We start from the raw sequence: 16,785 nt of genomic DNA, 5'->3' as shown, positions 1-16,785 counted from the left end.
CTAACCAATTCGAATCGAGACAGACTCAAATATTGGATTGGGCTGTATGATTTTATGGAGGGGGGGCGAAAAAATCGAGGGATTGGTGTTTTGTGGGGAAAAATGGCGTTTGAGATTTTTTTTGGTCGATTGGTTCTGTTTTATTAGTTGTTGTTAGCTGTCTGGTTGGCCGGCCACGCTGGTACTTTTGGTTGTTGTTGGTACCACTTGGTACTAGTGTTGTGGTGGTATTGGCCATGGTGGTAGTGGTCTACTACTACTACTACTACTACTACTACTATTGCTACTATTACTATTGCTACTAAGCTACTAATTGGGCCTAACTATGTGTATTACTGCAACTAGTGATAACGTCATAGGTACATATAGTAGAGGTTTTTTTTTTTTTTTGGGGGGGGGGGGGTGCTCGTGGAAAAAAACTGTTGGACTACTGCACGATGGGAGATCGAGAGGGCATCATCGTACATACGTGTACCGGCCATCTTGATTACGTTAGATACTTATATTATCCTAACATATAGGCCTAGGACAGCTAGCTGGGGGGGAACATATATTTACAGAGGGAGGGAGGGAGGGAGGTGTTGACTTCTACGAATATTTATCACGTCATTAAAACGGACCACCGTCATAACGAAAAAAAAAGCATAATTGGATAGCTGGCTTATGGGCTATAATAGCATACTGGCCTCTGGAATAATACCATTATAAGGATCGGCATATAAGTGGAATTAATGACGTCTACATAGAGTATAGTTCGACTGGACACGATTCTTAGCTATCTACTCTAATTGCGGGCTTCAATTAGGATTCCGACTCCGATAGTAGGTAGCAGCTTACATAGTGTGGCATTGGACTCTCGAAGCCTGTACCTGCCTCGAGAGATCTGGTCTCAAGACATGGTGGTCCTCGAGGGTTAGGTAATCATAACACCGCTGATATACATCCCGTGAAGTTGATTTCCGATAGGAATCAACATTAGAAGTAGATAGGTATTCCTTATCACATTGCATACACCATTATAACTATCGGATTCCCTAGCTACATACTATAGCGCGGTCTCGCCGATCTTTACACCGAATCAGCATATATTTTCTCCGCTGGAATTGCATACCCTACCAGCAAGGTGTCAAATCAAATTTAAGGTTTAACGCCAGTCTTGAAGCGCCGTTATCCACGTGGTTAACGTTAGGAGTCGATGGGTTACCCTAGAGTAGTTGGCCAGAGAAGAGAACCCCTTTGCATCAACTGCACTGGCCGCCGCAGCTGGTTGGTTAGTGGGAAGATCCGCAAATCATCAAGACCGGCCGCACTGGCAGTATCTGGTATTTTTTTTTTTTTTGTTTAATTCATTAATTGCATGGCAGTATCTGGTATCCCATAGTCCGTTAAAGCTGCCTATTGATTCGGGCGGCGTATTTTCAGCTGTGGCTTGTGTCTGGATCTCACACATATTCGGCTGCCACCCTTCCTCTTTTAGTAATTATAATATTCTGTCAAATAGACAGCATCTAAGCACCGGATTATGGGATATACATCATATAAGCTAACAATAGCTAGCTGCATATATTCGCTCTCTTTGAGCGTGTTTGTAAATATAAAGCTAATTAGTTTTTACGGAAAAGGTCTAAAATGACACAGTTTTCGGTACTATACGTGCTCCGAAATAACACATGACGCAAAAGACACAGTTCGCTATCACTACAAATAAAAAAAAGGAGAAGAAAAAAAAAAAAAGAACAAAATATTCTATAAAACTACTACAAAAGGTACAAAACTACAAAAAGGTACTGCAGCGACTTATTAAGACATTTGCGACTGCTACCCCCCTCCCCCAAACCCCTGGTTTGAACCCAGGATCTTATGTGTGTGTGGTTGTATCCTGGGTACGCTCGGTGTTGACGAGCAGTCTATCCCACTAGACCACCCGCCCATAGTGGATGCTGTGCCCGAGGTGATACTTGAACTTCGATATTACATATCATTGCTCAGCCAATACGTATACTTTCGTTTTAGATTATACCGAACTGTGTCATCTTGCATCCATGTGTTATTGTAGAGCACGTCTAGTACCGAAAACTGTGTCACTTTAGACCTTTTCCGTAGTTTTTAACATATAGGAGCGCCCAAAATGTCACACACACCCCACCGAAAAACACACTGCAATGAACCCAAGGGTTCGAACGACTTGCTAGAAGTAGTAATAGGTAGCAGATTATATTAATCGTGCGTCACCATTACATAGCTAAATAACTAACCCACATATTATTCCAATCACATATTATCACTCGGTGACCGGTGCGGGCCCCGCGCGCGCGGTGTAACAATTGCTTTACCTATACGTGCGGACGGACATCCGGAATATGCCTGCCAGTTGATAGATAACCTGATTATATTTCTCTATCCTCAACGTATATATAAAAACTGAATAAACAATTTCCAACTACTACATGTAACTACTCATAACCAACACATTATCTACTCAAAACTACTCAAAGCTACTCAAAGCTACTCTAAACCACCCAGAACCCCCCCCCTCCAACTACCTACTCTACACACCCTAAAGCCTCGCCTTCGCCTTCGCCCTCCCCCACAACCCCCCTCCCCCTCCCCGACCCCCACCACCACCACCGCCACCCCTCCACCCCCAATCCCCACCTCCTGCGTATCCTCCCCCTCAACCCCATTCTCCGCCACCACCACCGCAAACTGCACCTCCACCTCCCCGAGCGCCACCATCGGCGCATGCCACGTCCCCGCAGCATACGTGACCCCCTGCACCCCCGTACACACAAACGCCCTCAGACCCTTCAGATCCGGCGGACACCCGTCGACACCGCGCAGCGTCGGTGCAACAATCACCAGGTACCGCGACGCCGTGGCATTCTCGGCCGACGCCGGCAGCGCGAGCGGGATGAAGGACTGCGAGGTGTAGGGGTGCCGCTCGAGGATCGTGCAGGCGAAGGTGTTGCGTGCGGGGCCGGTGAGGGTGCGTGGGGCGCAGACGAAGATGTTGATGTTGAGGAGGGCGGGGGCGCCGCTGGGGGGCGGGGTGGTGGTGATGAGGGAGACTTTGGGGTGCTTTTGGGCGGTGCCTTGGTTGACGGTTACTGAGGAGGAGGAAGGGGTGGTGGTGGGAGGGCGTTGGATCACGCTGCCAAAGGGGCGGAAGGCGGCGGGGGTGAGGGGGGTTGCGGTGATGGGCGGGAGGTTGGGGGCGGGGAGGATTGTGGAGGGGGCCATTGCGGGCGGGGATTGGGAATGGATGTGTGTGTGTGTGTGTGTATGTAATGTAGCAATGGACGAGTGTGCTGTTTCGTTCTCGCAAAAGCTTGTGAACCCGCAGCGTGGCTGGTTGGCTGGCCTGCTCTTGGCGCGGTCACGTCACTGCTTGACTGGGCTTGGCAGCAAGCTGTTCCTGATTGAGCCACGTGATTAGTGGGAAAAGTGTGGGGAGACAGAGTGGCTTGATTGGGCGGCGAGAAAAGGTGAGAAAGGGAGTGTTTGTTGTCTCTCTGGAGCTACTTGTGAAGTTGTGTGCCCTCGATCTCTCTCTCTAGGTCTCTGCTCGATGGAGGTAGTTCAGAGTCGCCCACTCCGTGCTCAATTCCTTGCTCAGTCTGTACTCTACAGTACTAGCTAGCAGCTAGAGTAGCTCCTCTACACCCACTACAAGGCCAGTCCCAAACAGTCAGGTGCTGCGCGGTATCGATTGTGCTCTGGTCCCACGATATCGTTAGCTGTCCAACACTTGATTCACTCCCCTCACTCGCTCGTCCCTCCCTCTAGAATCTCCCTGTCCCCCCAATCCAATCCAATCCAATCCAATCCCACCTTTCCTCTACGTACGGCCGTTCATGCAGCCTGCGAAGCCTGGGAGGGCAGCGAGGTATCACACACTTCACACTGCGTCACCAACCAATGGGTGCCCGAGTACGCACTCATTTTTCTGCATTTTTCTGCTTTGCTCTACCCGCTTGCTGGATGGCTGGTTGGCTTGTTTGCCACGAAGGAAGGAGGGAGGGATACCTACCTACCTGCCTGCCTGTATGTAATTGTTGTAGTTTTTTTTGGAGGCATGTGAGTATGTAATGTAGGTACTGCCAAACCATCGTCACTGGCTGGCTCCACAATAATCGAGTGTTCCCCCCCCCCTTCTCTCCCCGCCGCAAGCATGGGTTGGTTTAACGCGTGTTATGAAACTTGGTCCAATCTCTAGCTACTCTACGTGCCCTACCTACAGTACTTGACCAACGCCCTTCCCACCTTTTTTCTTGCTCTCTTCCCCCCCCCCTCCCCTCCCTTCCCCCCATCCATCCGTCTGTCCGTCCTTCTCTCGCTCTTCTCCTTCTTTCCTCTCCCACTCGCTCGCTCAGCTTAGGTTGGGGTTTGTGAGTGAACAGAACAAAAAAAAAAAAAACACTCTTCACGACTCTTACCGTGAAGCAATGTCTATACGTCATTTCTTCGGGGCAGAGGACGGCCACAGCAGCCGCGACACCGCGCAGGACATTCGCGAGCACCTGCTGCCCAGCCATAATGCAGAGCACGTCCATTCGGCCATTCCGGCCAAGAGGTATCTACAGTCTCCTTTGTCCCCCCGACCCGACGTAGTAGTAGCCGAATCGAGTTAATTGAGAAGCATTGAAATTCCAGGGTCACACGGGTTGCACTAAGATTGAAGTACCTGTAAGCTCTATCCCCCACTCCCCCACATTGTCTATCTCCCAGCGCACTGACCCGATCCCCCGGCGCCAGAATTGAAGCCGCGGTCCCCTTCGAGCTCAAAGAGTCCCAAGTGACCCGCCCGCACTCACAAATAATCACCAAAGAAGTGGTCGCGCTCGCCGCCCGCGCCGGCGGCGACGAGGACCGCGCCTGCGTCGTCTACTGCCTCCTCGTCTGCCTCCGCTGGTTCAAGCGCCAGGCCAAGCTCGAGCTCTTTGACGCGGACCTCAACATCCTGCGCGCCGAGGCCTGCCAGGTGATCGCCAAGCGCATCATCGAGGACTTTGAGGACCAGGACTACCTCTTCTCGGAGGTGCTCCTGCAGCGCTTCAGCATCCTGCGCAACGGCGTTGAGAGCACGCCCTCAAACGTGATTGAGCGCGCCGTCGACCTGCACGCCACCCGCGTCATCGGCTCGAGCGGCTACCAGAAGTGCATTGGCTATCTGTGGAAGGGCTGGCTCGCGCAGGACCTCGACGACCCCACCCACTTCTGCGGGTACAAGAACGTGGCCAACAAGTCGTACTGGGCGCACTTTGACCACGACCGCATCCGCGCGCCAAAGTTCCAGAATGCGTTCCAGGTGCTCATCTCGTTCTGCTATCTGGGCCTGTACACCGTCGCCATCAACACCATCAATCCCTCGGGCGATCTCGATGTCGTCGAGGGCCTGCTCTACCTCTTCACCCTCTCGTTTATCGCTGATGAGTTTACAAAGTTCTGGAAGGTTGGCAGGTTCTACTTGAGCTTTTGGAACACGTTCAATTTGACGCTGTATGCCGCGTTGACCGTCTCGTTCAGCTTCCGGATGTACGCCTTTAGTAAACCAGCTGACAGCGCGGAAAGAATGCATTGGGACGAGGTATCGTACTATTGGTTGGCGTTTGTCGCGCCCATGTTCTGGGCGCGCATGTTGCTGTACCTGGATACCATACAATTCTTCGGAGCCATGCTGGTTGTGCTGAAGGTCATGATGATGGAGAGTTTGATGTTTGTCCAACCCCTTCTGGAATGTTGTGAGTGAGTGATGTGCTAATATATGGAATGTAGCTTCTTCGCGCTCCTTATCGTTATTATCATTGGTTTCTTGCAAGGTTTTGTGGGTTTGGATTCTGCAGAAGACCATAAAGTGGATACCACATTCTTCATCCTGGAGTCCATGGTCAAGGCAATCCTGCAGAGTCCGGAGTTTGACGGGTTTGGGGACTTTGCGCGTATGTGTCCCTTGTCAATGAGCGCCGTTAGTGGTTCCCATGTGCTAACCTCAGACTGCAGATCCATTTGGAATCATACTATACTACCTATTTACTTTTGTAGTCATGGTTATCCTCCTCAACATCCTTATTGCGCTCTACAACTCGGCCTACACCGACATCACTGAGAACGCCGTTGACGAATACCTAGCTCTAGTAGCCCCCCCCCCCCCACCCCCCTCCTTGCTTTCCCCCACAAAACCCCCACTAACCCCCTCTCACTAGTTTGCCGCCAAAACCCTCCAATTCGTGCGCGCCCCCGACGAGAACGTCTTCCTCCCCCCCTTCAACCTGATCGAGATCTTCGGCCTCATCCTCCCCTTCGAATGGTGGCTGCCCAAATCCAGCTACATGCGTCTCAACGACTACGTCATGACGGTCCTCTACTCGCCACTGATGCTCATCATTGCGTGGATCGAGACGCGCGAGGCACGCAACGTGTCTAGCAACCGCGCGCGCGGCGAGCAGGACGACGAGGCCGTCGAGGAGTGGGAGGAGATGCAGGGCGAGATCGACGTCCTGGGCGACGGCTGGGACGTGGATGTCAAGGAGGTTGTGCCCGACTTGGCGGACGAGGCGACGATTGCGGGCGTCAGGGCGCAGGTGGAGGCGCTGGCGGCGTTCATTAGGAGTGCGAGCGGCGTGGATGATAGTGAGGTGGGCAGCGAGGAGTATGTGAGGGAAGAGGGGTATGGTAGGGGGGAGGCGGATAGCGTGACGAGTTCGATGGCGGAGCAGTCTTAGTTGGGTACATGTAGTAACTAATGGGTATGGCTGGCTGGCTGGGTGGTGGGATGGGGTGGGGCGTGCGGGTGGGACGTGCGGGTGTGGTGTTTGGGGGAAATGAATTGTTCTTTTGTCTTTTTTCTTCTTTCTTTTTGGAAATGCGATATGATCGATATTTTAAGCGATGTGTTTTTTTTTGCTTTGATATCATTTTCTCTTCTCCTTCTGCTTCTTCTTCTTCTTTGGGTTTGCGTAATTGGATAGCTTTGGCGGTTGGTTTTTGGTGGTGGTGGTAGTAACACATACTGAGTATGTTTTTTCGCTTCATTTCATTTTGGGCTTGAGGTCTGCTAAGGAAGGATGATCATGAGATATCACTCGTCCTCTAATCCCCCTTCCCTGTAAGGCCGCTATACGTAGTGTTGTGGTAGGTGGATGTGTTCTGTTAAAATATCTAAAACTCCAGGGGCTTTGGCTTTGTTGTGGGGTGGGTGAGTATATGATGTATGTGGTTTGTATTGTATTTTTGTATGTGCCAAGGATCGAGTGAGCAATAACCGGCCCTCCAACTTTGCGTGGTGGTCTAGGGTGTAAAATAAGGTTTCCGCACAAGTATTCGCAAAAGAAGTAATGATAATAGGCTCGAGCCTGGCGTAGGGTCGGGCTGGCTCGAGTTGTGCAGGCAAAGGCTCGAGTTCTCATGATTATACCTAAAAATAGATTTCCCCAGTACAAGGCTCTAGGATCTAATGAGTGAACGGATCCTCACCTGTCAACACCCCATGTAGTTCACTCACTTAATGCCAGAGCCTTGTAAGTCGAGGATATATTTTAATGTAGGTCACCAAACTATAGTACTCTACTACCATCAGCAGTACTTTCCAAGGCTCGAGCTTTTTTGGATGTGGGCTCGAGCTAGCTCGGGCTCGTCAGTAAGAGAGCTCGACCTGGTCCTGCCTTAAGCTTAAGCCCCGCCCGGCTCGTGCCCATCACTAATCTGAAGGAGGATGGTGAAGTGCAGCCATGTAATGACAGGCCGCGGCCTGGGTTAATCATCGCATGAAGGGTGTGGGCACGACTTACCATTATGGGAGATATTCTAGAGTAGTCGATAGAAGAACGCGGACCATGCATCAAGGAAAGTTCCCCCTATGACCTAAGTAAGGCGAGGACTAGAAAAAAAGTCCTATCTGTGCTCTTTGGTGTCGCTGAAACATACTTGGTCTGGTCCGATCTGGCCTTTGTGGAAAGGGTTGAGGGTCAGTGCAAGATGTATCCTCATCTTAAAGAGGCGCCCCTCCGGGGTGGGGAGGAGGGGCTCATAATAGCGGTGCTATTATATCTTGCCTCTCCCGGACTACATACACCCGCTTCTAGCCGGTTAGCCAGGAGAGACAACAGTGACATTGACAATATCGGAGATGCAATGTCGTCCAGTCTATGGGGTAACGTCCTGTGTTCACTTGGATGCTGTTTCTCCCCTGATGGATGGATGGACCGGTGACTCAGAAATCAACCCCGTTGGAATGGTGAGCAGGGGCGGTAATATATCAGTAGAGTCTTGCCGATAAAAGAAGTATTGGTAGCATCAATAAAGACAACAGCAATATCCCGCTTATATATACCTTTTAATAATAAAGACATTTTCTCGTGGCTGTTCCCTGGTTTGTAGTGAAATCGCAATCTTCTACTTCCTGGTGTAGTTGTATGGTCTTAAGACACTGTTTGACCTGTGCGCCGAATTTTCACAATCAAGACGTTGGTTGTCATTCAGGAGGGCAGAGAGGCATTCTCTAGAACACATATATATAGTAGTAGAGATGTGTCATAAATGACGTGTGCGTGTGTATATAAGCAATATAACTGAGGAATATGTCATAGTCACCAAAAACATCAATAGAGACATCACTTCGCACTTTTTCTCCCCGACTGCTCTCAAACGCAATATTGATTTGCTGGAGGCCACGAGTGACTCCCCATGATCCTGTGATGCCAAGCAATATATGTAGTAACTAGGGTAAAGCCCTGCCTGCTACGTGACTTCCCACCGGCCCACGCACCACGCTTCGGCACCCCCGCAGACACGATAGGCAAACTCACCACAACACCACCCCACCCGTAACCGACGTCGAAATATCCAGCCCCCAGTATCACCAAACAAACCCCATTCCACCCGTTACCGCAACCAGAACGTAGCAGCAATGGCCAAGTCGAAGAACTCGTCTCAACACAACCAGAGCAACAAGGGTAAAATCCACCAAATTTTTTTTTTTTTTTTTTTTTTTTTTTGTTTGTGATGTTATGGGCGCGCAGAAGGAGAAAAAGAGCTTTTGGGGGGCGGCGGGAGGGGGAAAGAAACAAGGCGCGATAGGGGAGGGGGGCGATTGGGGAACGAGAAGTTTGGCGGATGATAGATAAGGAGGAAAGGTCATGATGGAATTTGCGGCTGACTGGGTTGTTGGGGAATAGCTCACCGTAACGGTATCAAGAAGCCTAAGACCTACAGATACCCTTCCCTCAAGGGTACTGACCCCAAGTTCCGAAGGAACCACAGGTATGTTTGATGTTCCCAGCTTTCTTTTGAGCTCTGCTAACATATATACAGGCACGCTCTTCACGGAACCATGAAGGCTCTTGTTCGTCACCCCTCACCTCCCCCCTTCACCTCCTACCTGACAACCGGAATCGTAAGGAATTGATACTAACACAGCCCCACAGAAGGAGTTCAAGGAGGGCAAGCGCGAGTCCGCCTAAATCCAGCAGCGAAAATGAAAAAAGGGCGGTTCCATTTTTCGGGGAAACGAAAGCGGGTTCAACAATTTGGGATTTTTTCTTTTTTTCTCTTTTTTTTTTTTTTTTCCTTCCCTGGGTTTTACTTGTGTTAGGAAAAACATAATACAAGATAAAATGGGAAATATGGCGCTCCGGTATTTTTATTTTAGGGAGTTTTTTATTTCTTTTCTGATTTCGAGAAACCTCTTTTCTCTCCTGGAGATTGCGTGGGTTACAAACGAAAACGAAACATATCGACGGTTACTCACACATCAGAATTTTCAACCAAGCTTGCATCGACCCAAGCCCAAAAGAGTCCACGCATCGATACGAGTTACTCCCTCCTTGCGAACTCCCTACCCCCTCCCCCCCCCAAAAAAAAACAAAAAAAACAGGCATATGTGTGTACAGCTCCGAAGCATTCTCCATCTTCGAGTGTCTGAAGGATTATATCTTTATCGTGCCGATATTGAATTCATACCCATTACCAAACACTTCTCGGTGCAATCTAACCTCACGTCGAGTCGTGCATGGAGGGCTTGAGATATTTCTCTTTCGAGTTCCATTTTTTTCTATAGATATTCTTTAAGGGGAGAAGGAGGAGAGGATATCAATAAAAAAACTACTATTCAATCATTACTTTGTCTTGCATGGTTTAAAATTGTGCTACTAAACATGTGCGAGTGATTTCCTATGATCTCAACGATCGATTTTATGGGGATTGATATAAATGGATATCTTGGGTTCCTCTGTTTAGACTCTCTAGAGATATATAGTCTGCCTTGACAGCGCCATAATGAAACCAGTTCGATAGATACAATGTCAAAAATCTAGTAAAAAATAATTCTCTTCAACTCTTCTTTATTTCTCAGCTTCGATCTAAGCTCTCAAATCCTCGAATTTGCTGATGAGCTCCTGAAGCGTCGCCTCCTCGGCAGCAAATTCAACAAGCTTCTGCTTATCGGCTTCCTGAACAGCAGCCTTAACCTTAGTTTGGTAATCGGGGACGGCCCTGCTCTTCTCTAGTCTCAACCTGGCCTCGGTGGTCTTGGCAATCTTCTTTTGAGCCCTCTGGATCTCGGCGTCCACATCCACACGACCCTATTTTTTTTCGGTTATTACTTCTGCCTTCAAGTATGGAATAGTATAAATGAAATAGGTACCTTGACGAGGAGGTAAACATTGCATCGATCGGAAACGGTAGATGCAGCACAACCCTCAGGTACACCACTATCTATGGGAACGATTTCAATGGTTTCGAGTCCCTTTACCAAGGCCGCGATTCCGGCCTTCTGTTCAGATACGATCTGTGATGTTTCTGCGTCCTTTCCGTGAACATATACTAGATTATGTCAGCAAATTGGCTTTTCACCAAGATATTCTCAAATATACCCTTGCACTGGTCTTTAACGCCATACTCGGCCTGCATTGAACGGATAATTTTGGTGACAGAGAACGCCAAATCGTAGGCCTCTTCAGCCTTGGGGTTATCTAGCTCCTCAACGTATCTAGGATAAGCGGCCTTGATAATAGTCGGGTTGGTGTCTTCGAGGCGGCGTGGGAGACGCTGCCAAAGCTCTTCAGTGACAAAGGGCATGAAAGGATGCATCAAAAGCAAGGCACCCTCGAGGGCAGTGTATAGAGTGTCCTGAGCAGATCGCTTCTGCTCTTCAGTGCCCTCGAGAATGAGCGGCTTGGAGTTTTCGATGTAGACATCACATAGCTCGTACAGCCAGTACCTGTAAACTTCGTCGGTGGCAAGAAGGAAGTTACGCTCCTCAAGACCCTTGTTTGTGTTTTGGGCAGCCCTGTTAAATTTGTGCAAGATCCAAAGCTCAACAAGAGACTCCTTTCCGGTGAGAGCAGCAGTCTTCCTAGGAACGAAACCCTCGCCCAGTCTCATCAAAGCAAACTTGGTCGCTTGGTACATCTTGTTACAGAACTTCCGGTAACCGTCAACGACCTTGATATCCATATTGATATCCCTTCCTCCGGTTGTGTAGTGGCAGAAGGCGAAATGCATAGCGTCGCTACCACATTGAGGAATACCGTCAGGGAAAGCACTCTTTTGGTAGTTCATGGCCTGCTTAACCTCTTTGGGGTCAAGATTTCCTTGCAATAGTTTTTCGTGCAACTTCTCTAGTGGGATACCAGTAATAATATCGAGAGGATCGATGACATTGCCCAAAGACTTGGACATTTTACGGCCATCTGAATCACGAACCAAGGAATGACAGAAGACTTCTGTGAAGGGAATCTTCCCAGTCATTTTGATACCGAGCATGACCATCCTTGCGACCCAGAAGAACAAGATATCCCACCCAGTCTCTAGGACGGTGTTGGGGTAGAAGTTCTCCATATCAGGAGTCTAAAATAAATCAGCATCGGAAGCCTAATTCCTGAATTGAGTAAATACCTGCTCCGGCCATCCTAGGGTAGAGAAGGGCCAAAGGCCCGAAGAAAACCAAGTGTCTAAAACATCAGGATCTCTCTCCAGGGTGAAAGATTTCCCGGGATATTTGGCCTTGGCCTTTTCAAAGGCATCTTCTTCAGTACGGGCCGAGACCCAACTATCTCCATCTGCATAATCGGCGGTTGCCTCTCCCTCCAAATGAACAATCCACGCAGGAGCTTGGTGGCCCCACCAAAGCTGACGGGAGATACACCAATCCTGGATTTTCTCCAACCAGATAAAAAAGTCCTTCTCTGATGTTGCCGGGCGAATCTTGATCTCTCCGTTCCTGACAGCCTATTAAAATTTTAGTATAGTTATTAATAATCAACCTGGGTAAGTGGAGGCTAACGTCCATAGCGGCTTGAGCCAAAGCCTTCTGTCTCACCCACCATTGGGGCTTCATCTTCGGCTCAATAACATCCTTTGATTTACTGCAGAGTGGGATACTCATGGCGTTATCCTTGGTCTCAACATAGAGTCCTAGTTTCTCTAGCTCCTCGACAACCACTCTCCTCGCGATAAATCGCTTCATCCCTTTGAATTTTTCTCCAGCATCCTCATTAAGAGTACCATCATCATTTAAGATGTTGATGAAATCAAGCTTGTGTCGCTCCCCAATCGCGTAATCGTTGGGGTCATGTGCAGGAGTGATTTTAACAGCACCAGTACCGAAATCCTTCTCCACGTAATCATCGGCAATGATGGGGAGAAGACGGTCAACAAACGGATGTTTCGCCATCTTTCCCACGAGGTGCTTGTATCTTTCATCGTCAGGATGAACCGCGATGGCAGTGTCACCAAGCATGGTCTCGGGACGGGTTGTTGCCACTACAATCTTTTCATCTGAACCCCCAACTGGGTATGCAAACGAAACAATCATTCCAAACTCGACCTTCTCATCATAATCGGGCACGGAAAGGAGAGTGCGACCCTTGAGCTCAATACTGTCCACTTCCAGATTTGAAAGGGTGGTGTTAAGCTTGCAGCACCAGTTTACAAGACGGTTTGCACGGTAGATAATTCCCTCCTCATGCAGCCGCACGAAAGTCTCGGTAACAGCCTTGGAAAGCTTCTCGTCCATAGTGAAAGCCTCTTTTTTCCAGTCATACGAAGCACCCATTTTCTTTAGCTGGTTCTTGATCCTTGCGTGGTACCTGTGAAAATCACTTTTAGCACAAGCCCAAAGAGTTTCAGCGTTTCAAGGAAATCGTACTCCTCTTTCCATTCCCACACCAAAGACGTAAACTTCTCACGCCCAAGATCATGCCTGGTCTTTTTCTCTCTGTTCCACAGCATCTTTTCAACAACGCTCTGCGTACTGATTCCAGCGTGGTCGAAACCTGGGAGGAAAAGAACAGTCTTTCCTAACATACGGTTCCATCGAATAAGTGTATCCTGGATGGCAATTGTAAGACCGTGACCAATGTGTAAAGCGCCAGTGACGTTCGGTGGTGGTGCTGGGATAACAAAAACACCCTCCGGCTTGGTTTTTCCATCTGCAGTGAGCTCAGGCTCGAAAAAGCCTTCTTTCTCCCACCATTCGTACCATGCAGATTCCACAACAGTGGGGTTGTACGATTTGTATGCCGGATCGTCGAGAGATTTTAGAACTGTGCGTGGAAAGAGAGGTTAATAACACAAAGCTCTTCCATTGCGGGTGTTTGGGGGGGATTACTCTTTTTCTGTCCCTTTGGCGTTTCCTCCACATATTCAACCGGAGCAGCAGGTTCGGCCTTTGGCTTCTTCTCCTTCTTCTCTTTTGCAGGCCCCGCAGTGGCAGAAGCTGCAGCTGCGGCGGCCTTTTTCGCAGCGAACTTGGCCTCCTTCTCGGCCTTTTTACGCTCTTTCTCCACTTTGTCCACAGTCAGTATCTTAATTCGCTGTATCACCCGAATAAATCCTGTTATAGCAGAATTCGGTTTTTTTTTTTCTTTTGGAAGCTTAAGAGCCCATACATTCTTTCTCGGTTTTCACTTTTTTGGGGGCCTCGTTCTCTGGCTGTCTGTGAGGAGCGGAGATATCGGTCTCGACTGCCTCCTTGATAGCAGCCTTTGTTTCAGCAGATGGAGCCGGTACACTCTCTGAGACAGGGCCAGTCCTGTGGCCGATTGCTACAGAGAAGTTCTGTTAGTATGAGTCATGCAACTCAATGAAACTGGAGCAGTAACCCACGATTCGACGATGCTGAATTGAACGCCATATTTGACGATCACGGTTAACAATTTCCCTTCTTTAGGAGTTATTCTACAAGCAGGTTTAAAGCTATTCCGTGGTTGCCGGGGGTGTCTGGCGACGATGGGATTGGGATGCGGAAATAAAAGGGAAAGAAATTGAAGCGCGGGGTCAAGGTGGGGCGGACCTAAGATGCCCATCGCAACCAGCATCCAACGATTCAACTGACTCACTTCATGCAGAATCACTCGGTCACTACCGCGCACTTTGCTCTATAGCTCGGATACATGTATTGACCATACCCCCGGAAGTTCTTATGCGTACTTTACTTATAATAAACAAGAATAATATGGTTATTTGGAAAAACATCTTTTCCCTTAGGGGTAACGTATTCGCTCTACTGCCAAGACCAGCACATCTTCCTACCTACAGTAGATTAACGGCCTGCCATATTGTATTAGAATATAGTTTGCGTTCTATCCGACAGTGTATTGTGCGTCTGCCGTTGCGAAGCGGTCGCGTAGATACATGCATGTATCCCCTGGCACCTCAAGCTTTATATAAATACACGTATAAGTACATGTACCTATGTACATAATCATTCCAGCTACAATCAGAATCGTACAGGATCAGGATATGCAAACCACAAGCTATTACCCGTGACAGGGGTTTAGATTATTAGCCCAGCGAAATTAATCTTTCGTTAGGCGACCTCGAGTTAAATAGAATTAAAAGAGAACTGATCCGAATGGGATGGCTCTAGGATTCTTACTGGATCATGTAATTTCGGGTCGTAGGTATTTACCTACATGCCTGAAGCATTGAGTGTACAGCGAGAGGTAAAATTATTGTAGAAACAGGGGTCTAAAAACAGGGTTTCTGTGGCTGGGCAAGCCAATAGGACTCCTCCCATATTTCTACAATAATCTTACCGCAAGCTGTACATACATGTATGACTGATGAGGTTCTTCGGCAATCCTTACATGTATACCAAGGGTACTACCCCAATTTGCAAGACCAGCACCCTGAAAACTGCAAGATTCATAATATAATAGAATCATATGTCTCAATATCATGTGAAGCTAGACAAGAATTACAATCCGGAAACTACGATATTACATGTAGTGTCTAGATACATAGGTTCCTTGAGCTTATAAAGCCTGTTAAGATTACTAGACTTGGTTATAAACTCTAGAGAAATGCACCTACAAGTTGCCTTTCTCCGTTCACAGCCAGGACCAAGCAGCGGCGTTGCACTGAACACTAAAATAGCAGGCCGTCCTGGCATGCTGTTCCCTCCGTAATCATCGGCACTTATGCAATGTAAGTATGCAGGTTGTTACTTATCCAGTTTAGGCCCCGCTCCCTTCTTACTAGCGATGCCGGAAACATTATTGATCATGTGACACTCGTATTGGTGTGAAGCTTTGGATTTGTGAAGGCAACCGATCACATGATCAATAATGTTTCCGGCACCGCTAGTTGAGAGGCGTTCCTGACAGGTGATATCAAAGCCCACGGAGAAGTGCAGGAATAGGTCCTGCGGCTCAACGAACCATTGGAGATCCGAGAGCCACGTGACTGAAATGATTGCTCGATCCGGGACACGCAATTGTGCCGGAGTTCGGATCACCATGAGTCGTAATTCTTTAGATTGAGCCGAAGAGATGAAGGGGGTAAAGTACTCTACGAAGCTACCGATGCTCCCCATAGAGAAGCCGCGTAATAATGCGTGCTCTACTGTTGAATTGTTTAGTCAGTTGGCTTGTAAGTGCATGTGCTCAGCAACTGAACTCAGACATTTTTCTTGCTGTTCCTACAAAGTCAAATTATCTCCGGGGAATTCAGCCAAGTGACAAGAGCCCTGTACTACCATGAACCCTTCCATTACTTTAAGGGTTCATTGTAGCCGCAACATCACACACGACAGATAAATTCTCTCGATCTCCATCTACTACCATGGTATTTCCCTTGAGGGATACAACCCCAAAAGTGCTATATATATTATAATGCACTGAGGTGCGTGAGATGAAGTCAGCTGTGGCAATTCATGCACCGAGTCCCTCAAGTGCCTATGGCATGGCCGGTATAGCTCTGCAGAGAATGTGGCTCTGTGGCTCAGCGACACAAATCCCATTGTAAGGTGGAAAGCCGGAGTAGTGAATGGGGAGGAGGAGGTGAGAGGAATTGCCCTATTGCTAAATGTATATCTCATTGGATAGAGGAGCCGCAGTGGAATAAGCGCCACACCATCGCATACGTTTTCCATGATCAGTCTTTTCCTGTGTGTAGAACATGTATGGCATGTATTTCGGGATTCGGCAAAGCTGAGATCAGCTACTGGAATGGTTGAGCGACGGGAAGAACTGCAGAGCGGCGGATTGGCATGATTGAAAGTTGATATGGTCCAAGAGCAGATGTGTGTGTGTGTAAGCCAACCAGTAGTAAAGCAAAAAAGAACACTAAAAGGAAGTGTTTTGTTCGGCCAGGGTGGTCTATGTGACCCCTCTGGTAGTCATGCATTCGATCTGTTGGCTCTGCTGATGGTGTCCATCGTTCTATTTCTCCTGTCCCCTTCCCCCTTTTCCTCCTTTCTACCCGCAACCCCTCCCTCTGTTCGCCGCCTCCCCCGCCGTTAGGTCTTCCTTTCGTTTCGTTCCGGTCTTTATATTCCAAATCTCT

The 16,785-nt window shown here is 48.5% G+C and overlaps 3 protein-coding genes across 3 annotated transcripts; 1 reads left to right on the top strand and 2 right to left on the bottom strand.

Moving 5' to 3' along the window:
* Positions 1–2,505: 2,505 nt before the first annotated feature.
* On the bottom strand, positions 2,506–3,240 carry LAJ45_00612 (uncharacterized protein; the record flags this gene model as incomplete). The annotated part of the gene is made up of 2 exons (XM_046110213.1): positions 2,675–2,706; positions 2,787–3,240. The coding sequence occupies 2 exons, from the start codon at positions 3,238–3,240 to the stop codon at positions 2,675–2,677; spliced, it is 486 nt and encodes a 161-aa protein (XP_045976906.1).
* Positions 3,241–4,445: 1,205 nt separating this feature from the next.
* LAJ45_00611 (uncharacterized protein) lies at positions 4,446–6,722 on the top strand (the record flags this gene model as incomplete). Its single annotated transcript, XM_046110212.1, has 6 exons — positions 4,446–4,573; positions 4,654–4,686; positions 4,756–5,715; positions 5,776–5,939; positions 6,001–6,134; positions 6,204–6,722. The coding sequence occupies 6 exons, from the start codon at positions 4,446–4,448 to the stop codon at positions 6,720–6,722; spliced, it is 1,938 nt and encodes a 645-aa protein (XP_045976905.1).
* A 3,633-nt stretch (positions 6,723–10,355) lies between these two features.
* LAJ45_00610 (uncharacterized protein) lies at positions 10,356–14,131 on the bottom strand (the record flags this gene model as incomplete). The annotated part of the gene is made up of 9 exons (XM_046110211.1): positions 10,356–10,577; positions 10,640–10,818; positions 10,869–11,844; positions 11,893–12,225; positions 12,281–13,085; positions 13,145–13,541; positions 13,607–13,783; positions 13,887–14,042; positions 14,104–14,131. 9 exons carry the CDS (start codon positions 14,129–14,131, stop codon positions 10,356–10,358), a joined length of 3,273 nt encoding a protein of 1,090 aa, XP_045976904.1.
* Between the last annotated feature and the right edge of the window lie 2,654 nt (positions 14,132–16,785).

This window comes from Morchella importuna, assembly GCF_003444635.1.
Source record: "Morchella importuna strain M04M26 chromosome Unknown Morimp01GS001, whole genome shotgun sequence".
Classification (NCBI taxonomy): Eukaryota; Fungi; Ascomycota; class Pezizomycetes; order Pezizales; family Morchellaceae; genus Morchella; species Morchella importuna.
The sequence above is the reverse complement of the archived record's forward strand: the minus strand, read 5'-3'. Positions and strand labels throughout refer to the sequence as shown.